The sequence below is a fragment of the Canis lupus genome, chromosome 3, assembly GCF_048164855.1.
Source record: "Canis lupus baileyi chromosome 3, mCanLup2.hap1, whole genome shotgun sequence".
Lineage (NCBI taxonomy): Eukaryota > Metazoa > Chordata > Mammalia > Carnivora > Canidae > Canis > Canis lupus.
In genome coordinates, this window is record NC_132840.1 from 8602171 (window position 1) to 8617508 (window position 15338).

Sequence of the window (15338 nt, forward strand, 5' to 3'; positions counted from 1 at the left end):
GCAGAAAGAATAAGTACTTCTCAGAGTTGTTATAAGTCATAAGTGGAATTCCTGTTTCCTCTGACCCTAACACACACACACTTCTTTTTTTTTTTTTTTTTTTTTAGATTTTATTTATTTAATCATGAGAGACACAGAGAGAGAGGCGGAGACATAGGCAGAGGGAGAAGCAGGCTCCATGCAAGGGAGCCAACGTGAGACTCGATCCCAGGTCTCCAGGCTCACACCCTGAGCTGACGGCAGCACTAAACTGCCGAGCCACCAGGCTGCCCAACACACACATTTCTAATGCAAGTTTTATTACCTCCATTTTTAAGATGAAAGAACTGGGGTTAATGTGGTGAAGGCTTGAATTGGATCTTTTCTGAATCCAAAATCAGTGCCTTCAGCCCCTGATTTTCCCCCTCTAAGTGACTCATTCTTATGTCCAGATTAAACTCTTGGAGGATATATACAGTATCAGTTTCTCTCGATTCATTAAATCAACAAATACTTATTGAGTATTTTATTACTTACGAAGTGCTGTGCTTTGTATGTAATAAGAGAAAAAAATAAATAAGACCTACTTCATGCCTTTGATCAAATAGGTAAAACAAAGGAACATAGTGCCATATTCTTTGTAACCCTGGGCGTGATCAGCCCATTGATTCTACTTGATAGACTGGCATTTTTCATGTGCAGTAACAGAGAATTTTGCTCCAGCCTTTCTCTGAGAGAGTCCTGGGCAATCAGGCCATATTGAACTTACAAAGCCCATTCCCTTCTGTTTTTTTTCTGGAAGACTTAGAAGAGCCCAAGGTGGCACAGTCCTGCAGCTACTGAAGGAAGAGTTTTGCTGGAAATACTGGAACCTTCCAGGGCCTCATACCAAGTAACTGACCCCAGAGCAGCAGAAACAGGATTTGACATTAGGGTCTTTGTCCTTCATGATACACTGGCAATCTCCAGTAGTCTTTCATTTAAAAAGACACACAGTAAAAAAAATTAAAAATTAAAAAATGAAATAAAATAAAAAGACAAAGTAGAAACCATAGGATGTATTTACCAGTATTCATCTTGATGTAACACAATAAATTTATTAATGAACCTTTTCTCCTCTTTGCCTTATTAAATTTTTTACTATTGGAAAACTGCTTAGAAAGTTATCTTTAATGTATGTCATTGTACTCAGCAATATCCCATAGTTTGAAAAAGCCAGCATCTCTCCCACTTAGCAGATTGTGAGGTAGTAGCCAGAGTGCTAGAAGGAAAACTAGGTGGGTGGGGACCATAAGCATCAGGGAAACCATAGGACGAAGGAAAGAAATGGCCAGCAGGGTTAAATGTATCAGTGAGGATCGTTTAGGCTTAATTTAACAGAAAATCCCCTTTAAAACTAGATTAAACATTAAAGAAGTATAGTATCTACATAAAAGAAAGAGCAAGAATAAAAGGTGAGAGGTGGTTTTCCCTTCCCAGTTGTATTTCTTTTTAATCCGATTGAGCCAGTTTGGCTCATGTCTCTACTTTGAACCAACAATAGTCACCAGGGGAAAGCCAAGCTCTGATTGGCTCAGGGGCGATCTATCTACCCTTGAATTTGAAATCACCCTTCTTTGAAACACATGAGGAAAGAGTAGAAACCTGATTAAAATTGGGGTTTGACTGTAAAAGAAGAATGGAGAAATAGAAACTGGGTATACATCTGACAGTGAGTACTTAAAAATATCAAGACAAGAACTGGTTGGATTCAGCAACATGGAGATGATTATTGGTGTCCTTGGGGGAAAGATGCTTCATGAGGGCAGTGGCAGACTGCAAGAGGGCTGAGGATTGAATGGGAAGTGAAACATGGATAAACTCATTAAAAACAGCTCCTTTTGGGCAGCCCGGGTGGCTCAGCAGTTTAATGCTGCCTTCAGCCCAGGGTGTGATCCTGGAGACCAGGGATTGAGTCCCACGTCAGGCTCCTGCATGGAGCCTGCTTCTCCCTCTGCCTGTGTCTCTCTCTCTCTGTCTCTCATGAATAAATAAATAAAATAAAATTAAAAAAACAGCTCCTTTTTTTTTTGTTAAGATCTTATTTACTTATTCATGAAAAACAGAGAGAGGCAGAGGGAGAAGTAGGCTCCCCACGGGGAGCCCCATGTGGGACTCAAGCCTGGGGACTCCTGGATCACGTCCTGAACTGAAGGCAGACTTTCAACCGCTGAGCCACCCAGGCATCCCAAAAAACAGCTCCTTTAAAAAGAAAGAGAGAGGCTCCTGACAGGCTCAGTTGATAGAGCATGGGACTCCTGATCTTGGGGTTGTAAGTCTGAACCCACACTGCATATAGAGAGTACTTAAAAATAAAATATTTTTTAAGATTTTATTTATTTATTCATGATAGTCACACACAGAGAGAGAGAGAGAGAGAGGCAGAGACACAGGCAGAGGGAGAAGCAGGCTCTATGCAGGGAGCCCGATGTGGGATTCAATCCCGGGTCTCCAGGATCGCGCCTTGGGCCAAGGGCAGGTGCTAAACCGCTGCGCCACCCAGGGATCCCAAAAATAAAATCTTTTAAAAGAGAGAAGAAAGGTGAGGGGTTGAGTAATGGCATTTCTTCTAATAATGAGAGGTTTGAACATTTAAAATGTTAATGGGAGAGATCTAGTTTAAAGGGAAATGTTGAAGGGCTCCTGGGTGGCTCAGTTGGTTGCTTGCCTGACTTTTATTTTTAAGGTTTTAATCATTTGAGAGAGAAAGAGCGCACAAGTTAGGAATGGCAGAGGAGGGGGAGAAGCAAACATGCCTTTGATCAGGGAGTCCAACATAGGGCTCAATCCTAGGACCCTGGAATCATGACCTGAGCCAAAGGCAGACACTTAACTAAGCCACCCAGGCACCCTGAGCAGCTGACTCTTTTTTTTTTTTTTTTTTAAGATTTTATTTACTTATTCATGAGAGACACAGAGAGAGAGAGAGAGAGAGAGAGGCAGAGACACAGGCAGAGGGAGAAGCAGGCTCCATGCAGGGAGCCCACTGAGGGACTCGATCCTGAGACTCCAGAATCATACCCTGGGCTGAAGGCAGATACTCAACCGCTGAGCCACCCAGGTGTCCCTGCAGCTCACTCTTGATTTCAGCTCAGGTCATGATATCAGGGTTGTGAGATTGAGCTCCGTGATGAGTTCCATGCTGGGTGCAGAGTCTGCTTAAGATTCTCTATCTCTCTGCAAAAAAAAAGAAAAAAAGATTCTCTCTCTCCTCCTCCTTCTGCCCCTCCCCCCTGCATGGACCCATTCTTTCTCTCTTAAAAAAAAAAATTGAGTGTAATGATCGAACCTTAAATGTGAAGTCAGAGAATTTTCTAATGGGCGTTATTAATGATACAGAGAGATTCTCCTCAGAGAACTTGGTTCAGAATGATTGAGCATGGATGAGAGTACATGTGGTAAACTGGAGATTCCTTGTTTTAGGTGGTTAGTGTGCGCATAGCCTTCCCCATACCATCTCTCACCCCATCCCTGATCACTACCTTGTCCCTGACCCCTATTCCAGGTTGTGGGTGGGTGATGAAGTAGGTCTCAGGGTTGAGATGAACGTAGAGAATTGATGAGAGTATCTGTTGAACGTATTACTTGGTAATAAAATTTTCCAAAATTTGAAACTGAAATTTTCAGTTTCCAAAATTCCAAATTTTCTAAATTTGAATCTGTTGAACGTATTACTTGGTAATAAAATTTTCCAAAAACCCTGAAAGTTTGGGATGCCTGGGTGGCTCAATGGTTGAGCATCTGCCTTCAGCTCAGGGTGTGATCCCGGGGTCCTGGGATCGAGTCCCATGTCAGGCTCCCTGCATGGAGCCTGCTTCTCCCTCTGCCTGTGTCTTTGCCTCTCTTTCCGTCTCTGTGTGTCTCTCGTGAATAAATAAAATAAAATCTTAAAAAAAAAAAAACAACCCTGAAAGTTTGAGATTTTTAGAGGAGTTAAAATGTCACAATTAACTAATTCTGGTGTATAGTATTCACTCAACAAAGTGTCCACTGTTATGCTTGTCATTGTTACTTAAGCCCCAGCAAATTAGTGCCTCCAATTAAGCGTTTTTTCAGTTTCCCAGTTAGTCTACCCCCTTCCTCTATCTTCCCAGTGTCTTGTCCATCTCCCTAGTATAGGACTTAGTTCATTCTTCCGTATTCATATTTCCTTTTCTTTCTCTCTCACTAGTCTGAATAAGATGTATCTGTTATTTAGCTCTGTATCTCACAGCACCTAACACATAATATAACATGTAGCTATGTATCTGGCACATAATAAGTGCTCTAAACAATGACTTCTTGGGGTGCTGGCGTGGCTCACTTGGTTGAGCATCTGACTCTTGGTTTCAGCTCAAGTCATGATCCCAGGATGTTGAGACTGAGCCCCAATTTGGGCTCTGAGCTCAACAGGGAGTCTGCTTGACATTCTTTGTCTTCCTTTCCCTATGTCCCTCCACCGACTCTTTCTCTAAAATAAATAAATCTTAAAAAAAAAAAAAAACCCACAATGATTTCTCCAGTGTAGTTTGTGATGACCAATCTGTCATCCTTACTGCCCTATGAAAGCAAAGAATTTAAAAAATAGCAATAAATGATTTAATGGACAAACAAACCAGCAAACTAACACATAATTCACAACTTTACTAGACTGTTAAGTCTTCATGTAGTTTTCTAATTATTCTGGGTCTAGGCTTATGAAGTCGCTTCCCCTAACTTGAGCTCTTAACACCATAAACCCACATTGTACCCTCCAAAAGGAACACAAAGCCCCCATTGCTGGGCACTAGATGTTTCTCTTCCTCCCTTGATTACCTCAAAAACTGTGGTATTTTTTCTGTTTCTTAAACTTTAGTATTTGATGTTCTGTGATTGTTCTTGAATGCTGCTGTTGTGTCTTTTTATATTTCTGACAACAGCTCTGTTAAGCAAAATCAGCACATTACCTTTTTTACTGACTTACCTATAAATTGAGTTGCATAGTGGATTTACAGCCCATAAAAGGATTTTAGTTGAATCAGGATGGTTGTAATAAGCCACTGGGAACAGCTCAAAGCTTCACTAAGTCCTAGATCCTGTCCCATCAGAGTAGGGCCACTTATCACAGCTGCCTGCCCTCCAGGCACTCACACACACACTCACATATTTGTTAAATCAGTCAGAGGCTTTTTGCTCTTTAGTGCACTACTCCTGACACCATCTGAGGATGAGAGGTGCCAGGTACTTAATCACCATTGCTTCACTATGTTTACCTACCATTTAGGGAGAAACCACTAAACTAAGAACTATTAGGCACAGTATTGTTATGACCAATTTATATTTTCAAAATTATCTGGTATTAATTATAATTTTAAATTAAAACAAACTCACTTCTAAACCCAAACATATTCGGTGTAACGTCCTTCCTTTCAAATTTGAAATGATCATAAACAATATTCTGTTTTTCTTTTTCAAAATTTGAGATCGAGTCTGTGGGGCTTGATCTCAGGACCCTGGGATCATGACCTGGGCTGAAAGCAGACACTTAACCAACTGAGCCACCCAGGTGCCCCAGTTTTTTCTTAAGTAACATGCAGACACTACATTTGCTTTCCTTTCCTTCCCTCATGGGGGGAAACAATCCTAAACAGAACCTTTAGGAAACTTCTTTTTATGCTGTTAATGACTTGGCTTTGCTAGTTGCAGTCACCTGATCTGGCCCCACTAGCGACACACCTGGAGGCAGAAATACTCACCCACCTGCGTGGCGCCTTCTCTAGCCAGTGCGTCAAGAACAGATCCTTGTTCTTTGAGCTTTTCTTTTCTGGACTAGAACTGACCCCTCTCTTCTAATCAGATTTCACTATCCTAGACTATGCCAAGGCTTCAGGGATGTTGATAGAATAAAATTCTCATGAAAACTGTATCCTGGTTGCTTTGATTAGAATCTGTTCTTCCTCCAAACCCTTAGCTATTTATTCGGAGATCATTGCATTGAATTACTTTCTACAAGTAGTTTTATCCATGTTTCGCCCCTGAGGTTTTTTTTCCTGAGGATAACTAATATTCGAAGTCTTTTGTCCAAAATCCTCTTCTTTAAGTTGTGCTGAGAAGGGACACTGCCAATATTTGTCTGTTCTTCTTTCTTATTCCTTATTTTTAAACACAGATCTGTCTTAACTAATTGAATGTTTTTGCAAGTGGAGTAAAAGAATACCCTGATTGGTCTGGGTAGGAGGACTCACTTATTTGGAAGCTACTTTTTGTGACCGAGCATAGTGTGACTCTGATCCTTTATTGAAGTTCATCTTTCCAAGGGCTGAGTTAATTTCCAGGTCTCAGAGGACCTTATACTTGTAGCTCCGATACTAACAAAACTGCTCACATGTTATTGAAACAGAAACTTCACCAATCTTGACAGAAGGCATGTGTCGTCTTGATTAAAGTTTTTTTTCCCCTATCAATTCAGATCAATCCTTTGAATTTTATCTTTGACAGGACTGACATTGGCTAACTATAGCCACTACCTTCAATAATGAACATTATCTTCATCCTCTTCACCAATACCAACCAAACCATGTTACTACCCCTAAAAGGCATCTCTGCCTTTTCTCGTTTGTTTTTTTTTCTTCTTGCTCACTGAAAACCTTTCTGTATTGCCTATCCAGTCTGACCTATTCTTTAGGGCTTGTCTGAAGTCCCAACTCCTCCAGGAAACTTTTCCTTGATTTTGGCCTTATTCGTTCTAGTGTTTTAGTCATGTTCTATACATTCTACCTAATACAGTTAGGAATTTCATGTTTATGCCTATTCATTTATGAAGTCCTTGAGAGCAGGGACCGTGCCTGTTACTTCTGCACACACGGTCTACTGCCAGGCCCAATGTTTAATAGATACTCACTGAATCAAACTGAATCAGATCAGGTGTCATAGAAAAAGATACTTTTTTTCTCGCCTCAATCAAGATGTTGATCCAAGCAACCAAAACAAAACTTACTTTAAGGAGTTCTAAATCAGGTAGGTATCACATATTCTCAAGTAAAGATTCTTTTTCCTTTAAGTCAGAAGCATCCTTTTCCACTTGATAACTAAAGTAGTAACTTTATCAATGATGGATTTTCCTTGTCTTCAACAGGCTGCACACTAAATGGCCAAGAGGTAAGATTGACTGTCCACTATGAAAATGGGTTCACCATCTCCAAGGAAAATGGAGGTTCCAGCAGCATATTGTACCGCTACCCCTTTGAAAGGCTGAAAATGTCTGCTGATGATGGCATCAGAAATCTGTACCTGGATTTTGGTGGTCCTGAGGGAGAACTGGTAAGGGTGTTTCTGAAAAGTATGTTTAATAGGTATTATCTTTCTTTCTCATTGTTTCTTACCTTCTATATAGAAAATTATGGATTGATAGTCCATCTGGAGTCAGGAGATTGTTCTTCAGATTTCAAGATGTATTGGATTCTGGTTTCGGGTTTGTGTGTACACGTGTGTTTTTCTTTTACCCACGCTAGGAAATCATTCCTTTTTTTTTTCTTTTAAAGATTTTATTGATTGGGGCAGCCTAGGTGGCTCAGCGGTTTGGTGCCGCCTTCGGCCCAGGGCCTGATCCTGGGGTTCTGGGATCGAGTCCCACGTCAGACTCCCTGTGTGGAGCCTGCTTCTCCCTCTGCCTATGTCTCTGCCTATCTCTGTGTGTGTGTGTGTCTCATGAATAAATAAATAAAATCTTTTAAAAATGTAGAATATCTCATCCAAATGTGTTTATTTTGTTTCTGTTTATGAAAGCTTCTGTGTGTGGTAGTGATAATTCATGTGCTTTCTCCACAGACCATGGACCTGCACTCTTGTCCGAAGCCCATCGTATTTGTGTTGCACACATTCTTGTCAGCCAAAGTCACTCGCATGGGACTGCTCGTATGAGCAGCAAAAAATCAGAAAAGAGTCTTGAATGTCACAAGAAGTATTTCCACCTCAAAAAAAAAAAAAAAAAAAACACAAAAAGCACAAAAAGCAAGCTCTTTGCTCTCTCCTCCAGCACAGTGCCTTGACAAGAACCTGCAGATCACTGCTGAACAGTAACCGTGTTTAAAGAAGAGCCTGCCTTTCACAAGCTACCTTTGCCAGAAATTCTAGGACTCTAATAAGCTCCAAACTGAAGCTGTTGATTTATTGCCTCGTTTCCCAATGTGGTTTCTAAGTCACTAGGTTTATTTCCCCTGTGAAGAAGGATGGTTCGTTGTGGGGTTTTTTGGGGGACATAATCAAATATCCATGAGTTGTTTTTGTTTCTTCTTGCAGGATTTGTTTCAAGCTTAGCCTTGGTGTCTGGCTTAGTTCAACCATCTCTTCCCACATGCTAGTTGACAGCCGCCTGTGCTTCTTGGCCATTCCAAATAGGCTGTACATTCTGTCAAAGGCTACTGTCACTTAATCCTTCCACCTTTCGAAGTCCTCGAATTGCACACCAAAGCATTCTCCCATCTGTCTTGGCTCTCGTGCATCTCACCCTGGTCATCATCACCTTTCCAACACACCACAAGCTTTGTCACTCATCAGTGCTAACATTAGGACTTAAAATTTGTGAAATTTTATTAGTGTTGCCTTCCACTCCCTTTCTAGTGGTGACCAAGTTGGAAACCACTGATCTGAAAGAAGAGGTTTGCTTGCTTTAGATTTTTCTGATTTATCTTTGGTAGGAGCCAGGGGATGATAAGATTTCTTTTAAAAGAAAATCCTCATTTTAGCCTAAGCCATTTTTTATTGCTTACCAAATGTGCCTTTGGTTAGGGTTAGTGGAGCTTTATTAGTCACTATTTGAATAACTGGATATCACTGCCATTCCAGGGAGATCATCCATCTTAGTTTTGAAGAATAGACTTTGAGATGAATTTCCTTAGTAGTGTCTTTTCTAGTGGGCAGATCTCATTGAGGAAAATAAATCCTGGAGAGCCCACTAGCTTAAAGAGTAGGCTCTGCCTGTAAAGCCAGCTCTTCAGCACAAACATCATATTGAGCTGTTTTGGGCTTTGTGAGCCCATGCAGGATCCTGGCCCTGGTCCTCTCCCTTTGTGGCAGCAGAGTGGCATGGACAGGCAGCTGCTAACTCAGTGATGTTGGCATAGTAATGCATTCTGCAGTGGGCAGGGTGACGAGACCATGGAACAGTTTCCTGGGTTTTGCTAAGCATTGCCAGATGTCATCATTAGGACTTAGTACCAGTAAGATTGCTGATTTTGTAGTATTAAAGAATCACGCTCAGCTTGTTTTTCCTGATAATGAGGGAGGTATATATCTGAAAACATTTAAAATAGTATAATAGCTGTATAAGATGTCAAGATTACCACAGCCCCCAGATCTGAAAGAAAAGGTTATATTGACTTGGATGTTCTCTGAAGGAAAGTCTAGGAACAGTTCTCACGAGATTTACCAGGAGTGCCATAAAGAAGATGTGAGCATTCTGGAGAGTGGAGGAGAGGGTAGCACTCCAAATAGGAAAAACCCACAACCATAAATGCAAAACATGAGCTATTTGGTGTGAGTCCAGACTGACCTAGGTGGAACATCTTAAAGAGCAGATTCATGAGGAGAGAGTTAGTGAATTAGACAATGTAACCCCATTGTCTCCCCTCTGCCTGTCGGTCAGTCCTCCTTGTACATGAGATTAACCACATGTAGAGGCCAGGGAGAGAGAACTGTTCTTCCCCCAGCTACAGTTCTAGAAATGTTATTTGATCCACCTAAAACTGGAAATTGAAATCTAGAGTATGTCTTTCAAGAACTTTATCTTTTAGGGATTTATAAACCTATGTTTGGTTCCATGTGAAGTAAATTTGCAAGGGAACAAAAAAATAGAATCTTGAAGGTCCAGCTATGATTTCTGGAAGCAGAATTTCAACACATAATACCCTCAGATAAGGGAGCTTAGACACTCTTTGCCATGAAAGCATTATTAACCTGAAAAGTTGCACATGCAGCCACAGACTGCAGCAAAGCCATTTGTTTGGGGTTTTTTGTTGTTGGTGGTGGTGTGAAAGGCTAAGCCACTGAGAATATTTTCAGGGGGAACTTCTAAGCCCTGGTGCTCATAAATTCTATGAAAAAGGTCTCTAAAAAAGATGTGATGAAGATGTGAGCAGGAGAAGGTAAGGCGTGTGAGCCATTTTGACTCATTTTGTTCAAGCTTGAACTGTCACATATAACACCAAGGTCCATAGGGTTTTTTTTGTTTTGTTTTGTTTTTTAATCTTTGGAGTCTTAATGTGAAATAAAAATATGTGGGAGGTTTCCTTTGACCACTAGCACCCCTGACAGCAAGAGCCCTTAAGCTGCTTTTTTAACATCAGCAGCTTTCCAATCATCATCATGGATGACCAGGTTGTTCTTCAGTTAAGTGTGTTTGTGGAATTTTCAAACCACAAATGAAGTGCTTTTTATGAATGGGACAGCCTAGATAAATAGGTATTTTGTATTAAGATGCCAAAATATGGCAAAATATTTTCAAATGGTAACTAAAAATGGGCATTTTTGGTATTTCACATATTTTATAGAACAGCTTAACTTGTCATTTCTTTTTCATTTTGAATTGGGAATATTGTTGGGAATGTTGTGGGCTTCCATGTGTAGAATGGAAACTGCAGAGTAGTGTCCACCTCATCCCAATGGACCCGCTTCCTGTGCTCTCAACTAACCCCAGACCTGGGGCTTAGACATCTTCTCCATATTCCACACAGATGTGTCTACCAGTAGCCAATTGGCATGTGAAAATTCTTCCTCACTCCCTAAATTTCTCATTTTGCTCTCCAAAAAAAGAAAGAAAGAAAAGGCTCAGTTATTTCTTTTCTGAAAAAGGTAAGCCCTTTCCTGAAGTTATCAAACAAACCTTATCTGAAAATTAGTTTCTAAGATCTTATATGAAGAAATACTTTAATGTATGTTTATACAGTATTTATTAGATAGTTATAACTGTAAACTCACCTATCTAGTAGACAGTTTCAGGTTAAATATTGGAACATGCACAAGCAATCAAAAATATTACATTAAATGTCATTCATCTATTTTAAAGCCATGTTTTAGCACTTTTTAGGCTAGGTAAAGTCTGATAGTGCCTGCTTTTATCAGCTGTACCCTCACAACTTTATTGTGGAACATTATTAGATGGCAGGAGAGGTTGAATTATTTATTTTTTATATTTTTATAAGTGGAAAAATCTAACCAACAAATGATTAAAGTTGTCTCTGATTATTTGTTTTCCTAATTTATCTTCCTAAGTAGAATGGCAACAAAGCTTTTTTCAGCTGATTAAATGCACTTAGCTAATAAACCAAAATTTATTCTTTTTTTTAAATTTAGCTGTGTGGAATCTGGACAAGATTATGTTTCTCCCAGAAAAAGTTTTCATTGTAAATGATTTTGATGGACAGAAGTGTGACCACTTTTGAGAAAAGGTTGTGATGGATTTTTTTTTTAATTTTGTGAGAACCTCCAGGTCTTCTTGTTTAATTTATATGCATGTGGATATATTTGTATGTTTTCAAAAACATAGAAGAATCTCCATATTTTTAAATGCAAATTATATTGTAAGCTGCTATGCAAATTCTATTAAAAGCCCTACCTACTTAAAAGTTAAACATTTTTGAAGCTTTCAGGGAAGACCTGTAGACTTAAGCACTTTCTCTGCTTTTTTGTGTCTTATCTTGGACATTTACGCTGAACTTTGTTCTTATTATTTTCACTGGTTATAAGCTATTGATTGTACATAATATTGAAATTATCCAAATATCCAGCATACATTTCATTGTCACTGCCATCCACCATTGACACCATGAATGAATGGCTGGTTAGAAAGCCAAAGGTCATCTTTTTTCGATTGCTAATGAAGAAGTAAAATGCCAGATCTCTTTGGTCTCAAAGCAGATTGCTCTGGTCAGATCAAATAAGGAAAAGAGACTTCTTTAAATTTGGGACTTTGCTTAAACTTTAAGTTGAATTTGACCATAATCATATTCATTCTTTTTGTATGTATATCTCCATCAGGTCTATAATGTACCAGGTAGTATTATATTATATTCTGTCTTGAGTTTGAAAATCTCTTTCAGTTAAATTTGTTATTGTGACTTTTTTTTCCCTCTTGAAGATGAAAGCAGAGGAATCTGCCATTTGCTACTGTTCTGTTTCTCAAGATTGCTTGGTAATCTAGAATTCTTTTGACTTTCTACATAGCGTCTTCAAAGATTGACAGTAGCAGTCTCTCCCCTGCCGCCTTTTTTAAAACTGTCTCCTTCCCTGTGCTGGGTATATAGACAATAAATGTGTGATAACAGACAGTTATAAAATAATTATGTTATATATCAGGATTATGTGTTTTTGAGCAACATAGCTACTCCTATCATGTAATGATAAGTGAAATTTATGCTAGAAATAGACTACTTAGTGGCAGATTTGAAACCATTTCTCTTTAAAGAAAAATCTGGCAAATTCTATCAAAGCATAGAATTTTTAGTTAAAATAAAGTACCAAAAATAGGTTCATAGAGCACACCTGTACATCTGTTGTCTTTTTTTGATACTAGCTAAACTACCAACTGAAAGAACAGTTGTTATGTATTAACAAAATACTTTTATAAGATTTCTTCTTTTGTTTCAAAACTGATAAACTTGAGCTTAATCTCCTGCCACCTCTTCTTCTTCCCACTTCAGGTGACTGAACCAAAGCACATTTAAGTTTTAAAAGTGATTCTGCATTTGATGTGATTCATAAATAATGCCATTTGCAAATGACTCCTTGTTCTCTAATGAAGGTTTGATTATATTCAACAAAAATCTACCATCTGAACTGTAATCCTTGAATTGCTCCAAAATAGATTGGTTGAAACCAAAAAGCTATTAATAGAGAAATGATACTTTATTGTATTGTTAGATTAGCTACTCTGGTAGATTTCTAGTACCTTTACTCAGTCCTCTTGTTATCCTACCTCCATGCTGTTGACACGCTTTATTTTAGTTTCTGAGTCCCTCTTTATCCTAGTCACATTTTATACCCTTGGAACTTGAGTGCTCTATCACCTCTTCCAAAGTGATAGAGAAGTCTCTCAGGAATACAGAAAAAGGTTCTTTGGGGGCCTGGAGGAATTCTGAAACTGCAAGGCTAATGAATGACATACTAATTCAAGTATTGTTTCATCTAATAAGCATTTATTAGGCACTCCCAAGGGTCCAGAAGAAAGTTCCTGCCCTCAAGTAGCACATAATCCATTATTTCTCAGTTACACCATGCCATATATCAATCAAGCAGCCGTTAAATAATTAAGCACTTAATACCTTTACCAAAATACATCTGTAGTTCTCCTGTGGCTAACTGGAAAATGTTTAAAATGATGCTCAGTCTTTGGTTCATGCTAATGTGAAAGAACTCCAAGTACATTTAAGTAGGTCATTCTTTTTATTATGCTTAATTTTCTTAATGCAAAATTAGACTTTAGTGGGGTGCCTGACTGGCTCAGTTGGCGGAGCAGGTGACTCAGTCTCGGGGTTGTGAGTTTGAGCCTCACATTGGGTCTACAGATTACCTAAAAATAAAAATCTTAAAGAAAAAATAATTAGACTTTAGTTTGGAAGGAAACATGTAGAATATCCCTAGGAATAAATCACACCAATAACAAAACTTAAGCTCTGTTCCCAAAATAGATCAACAGGAAAATCTTTTTTAAAAACTGCTCAAAAAAAAAAAAAAACTGCTCCTTTTAACTATAAATAGCAAAGCTGAGTGTATATTTACAAGTTGTGCTGATCCATGCACTTCCACACTTAATCCTTTACACCTCATTGGCTGAAAAGTCCTTATACATGGTAAAAGGAATATTTGTAATGATGTGTCAAAATGCAGATATTTTAAACCTAGCAAAATTTCACTTATTCTAGAACACATTGACACTCAAACTCAATAAAAAGGACACCTAAAGGAAACAAGAGAGGCTAATTGAATTTTTCCATAATTTTCATACAGTGACAGTCCCCTTCCATCCACCATACCTTCTTCCATTTTTGACCAGGGTCAGCTTTTAAGGCAGCTTCCTTCGTCATACCCAGAAAGTACCTCAGTCACCTGTGATTGGAATCGCACAGGGAACAGAGTCTCATGGGCTCACTCCCCTTTGTTTTCAAGCGTCCTGGAGTAGTGCAGCACAAATTAGGTCATGCCTATGATGTGTTGGCCTTTACACCTACCCTTTGACAATCAGGTGCTAATGATTATGTTATTGGAACCAGCACATAAGTATTGTCGTGTAAGTGTCTGCTCCTCCTAGGTCGGCAGAAGTGCTTTTCTCCTGTCTTAGTCCTGTTCTAGAGGGTGTCTGTCCCATGTTCCACTTCTGTTTTGTGAATTACTAGAATATGGGGAAGAGGAAGTAATTTCAACTAAGTTTTGGGTTTGGCACAATCATCAGTCTCCATGATATTCTTCACACCTGTGGCAAGTCTATCCTTATTACAAGAATCAATTTTACTTTTGTATTTTTTTCCCAGCTTAAGACTCCAGTATTATGTTTACAGTCTGTTGGATGTGTTCAGCATGGTAAGACCTTGGTGCCCAAAGAATTTGTTTCCCTTTTGGTACCAGACCCAAGGTCTTCTAGAAGATAATGTGGCAAACCACTACCTATGAAGGCCTATATTGGCTAATCTGTGCAAATTCTGATTATACTCCCTTGTATGTATTTTGTTCCACACAACAAGTATTAGGTTTTAGAAAGCTAGAATAATACTTCTACAAAAGAATTAAAAGTATGTGACATTCTGGTTTTTCTTCTTTTTAGAACCTTGTTATTTAAACAAGACTTCTTTTTAAGTGTTGTTTAAATTTAGTTATCAAATCCTCTGGTATCACCAGACTACCAAATCAAAACTTATGGCATAAAACAGGGCAGTATTTGTGTTCTTAATAATTAAAAAAAAAAGCTTTATGTGTACTCTATAAATATAAATGCATAGACAACACTTCCCCTTGAGTTGCACATCAACATATAGCATTGTACATTACAATGACAATTTGTAACTTAAGGGTATTATATATATAAATACATATACCTTTGTAACCTTTATACTGTAAATAAAAAAATGCTTTTAGACTTGTATTTTTTCTTTTCTTTTTATGTTAAAATGTTTTCAAACCTACAGGAAAATTTCAAGAGCAGTACAAGGATCTCCTACACCCTCTTCACTCTGATTTCCCAGTTGTTAGCATTTTACATTTGTTCTGGTATCCTCTCTTGCCTTCCTCTGACATTATGCTCTATCTATCTCACTTAAATCCTCAGTGTGTACCTCCCAAACACAACAAGACTCTCCTGCATTGCCACCGTTCCA

At 38.8% G+C, this 15338-nt stretch overlaps 1 protein-coding gene across 2 annotated transcripts in view; it reads left to right on the top strand.

The window, feature by feature from the left end:
- SNTB2 (syntrophin beta 2) overlaps window positions 1-15106 on the top strand; it is a 115910-nt gene extending 100804 nt beyond the window's left edge. The window contains exons 6-7 of one of the 2 annotated variants that reach the window (XM_072816704.1): window positions 7112-7296; window positions 7804-15106. In XM_072816704.1, the coding sequence (XP_072672805.1) occupies window positions 7112-7296; window positions 7804-7896 (278 nt within the window). In that variant the 3' untranslated portion in view covers window positions 7897-15106. Of the gene's footprint in view, window positions 1-781; window positions 1302-7111; window positions 7297-7803 lie in introns of those variants that run through there. The other variant, XM_072816713.1, reaches the window with a different exon arrangement.
- The last annotated feature ends 232 nt before the right edge of the window (window positions 15107-15338 follow it).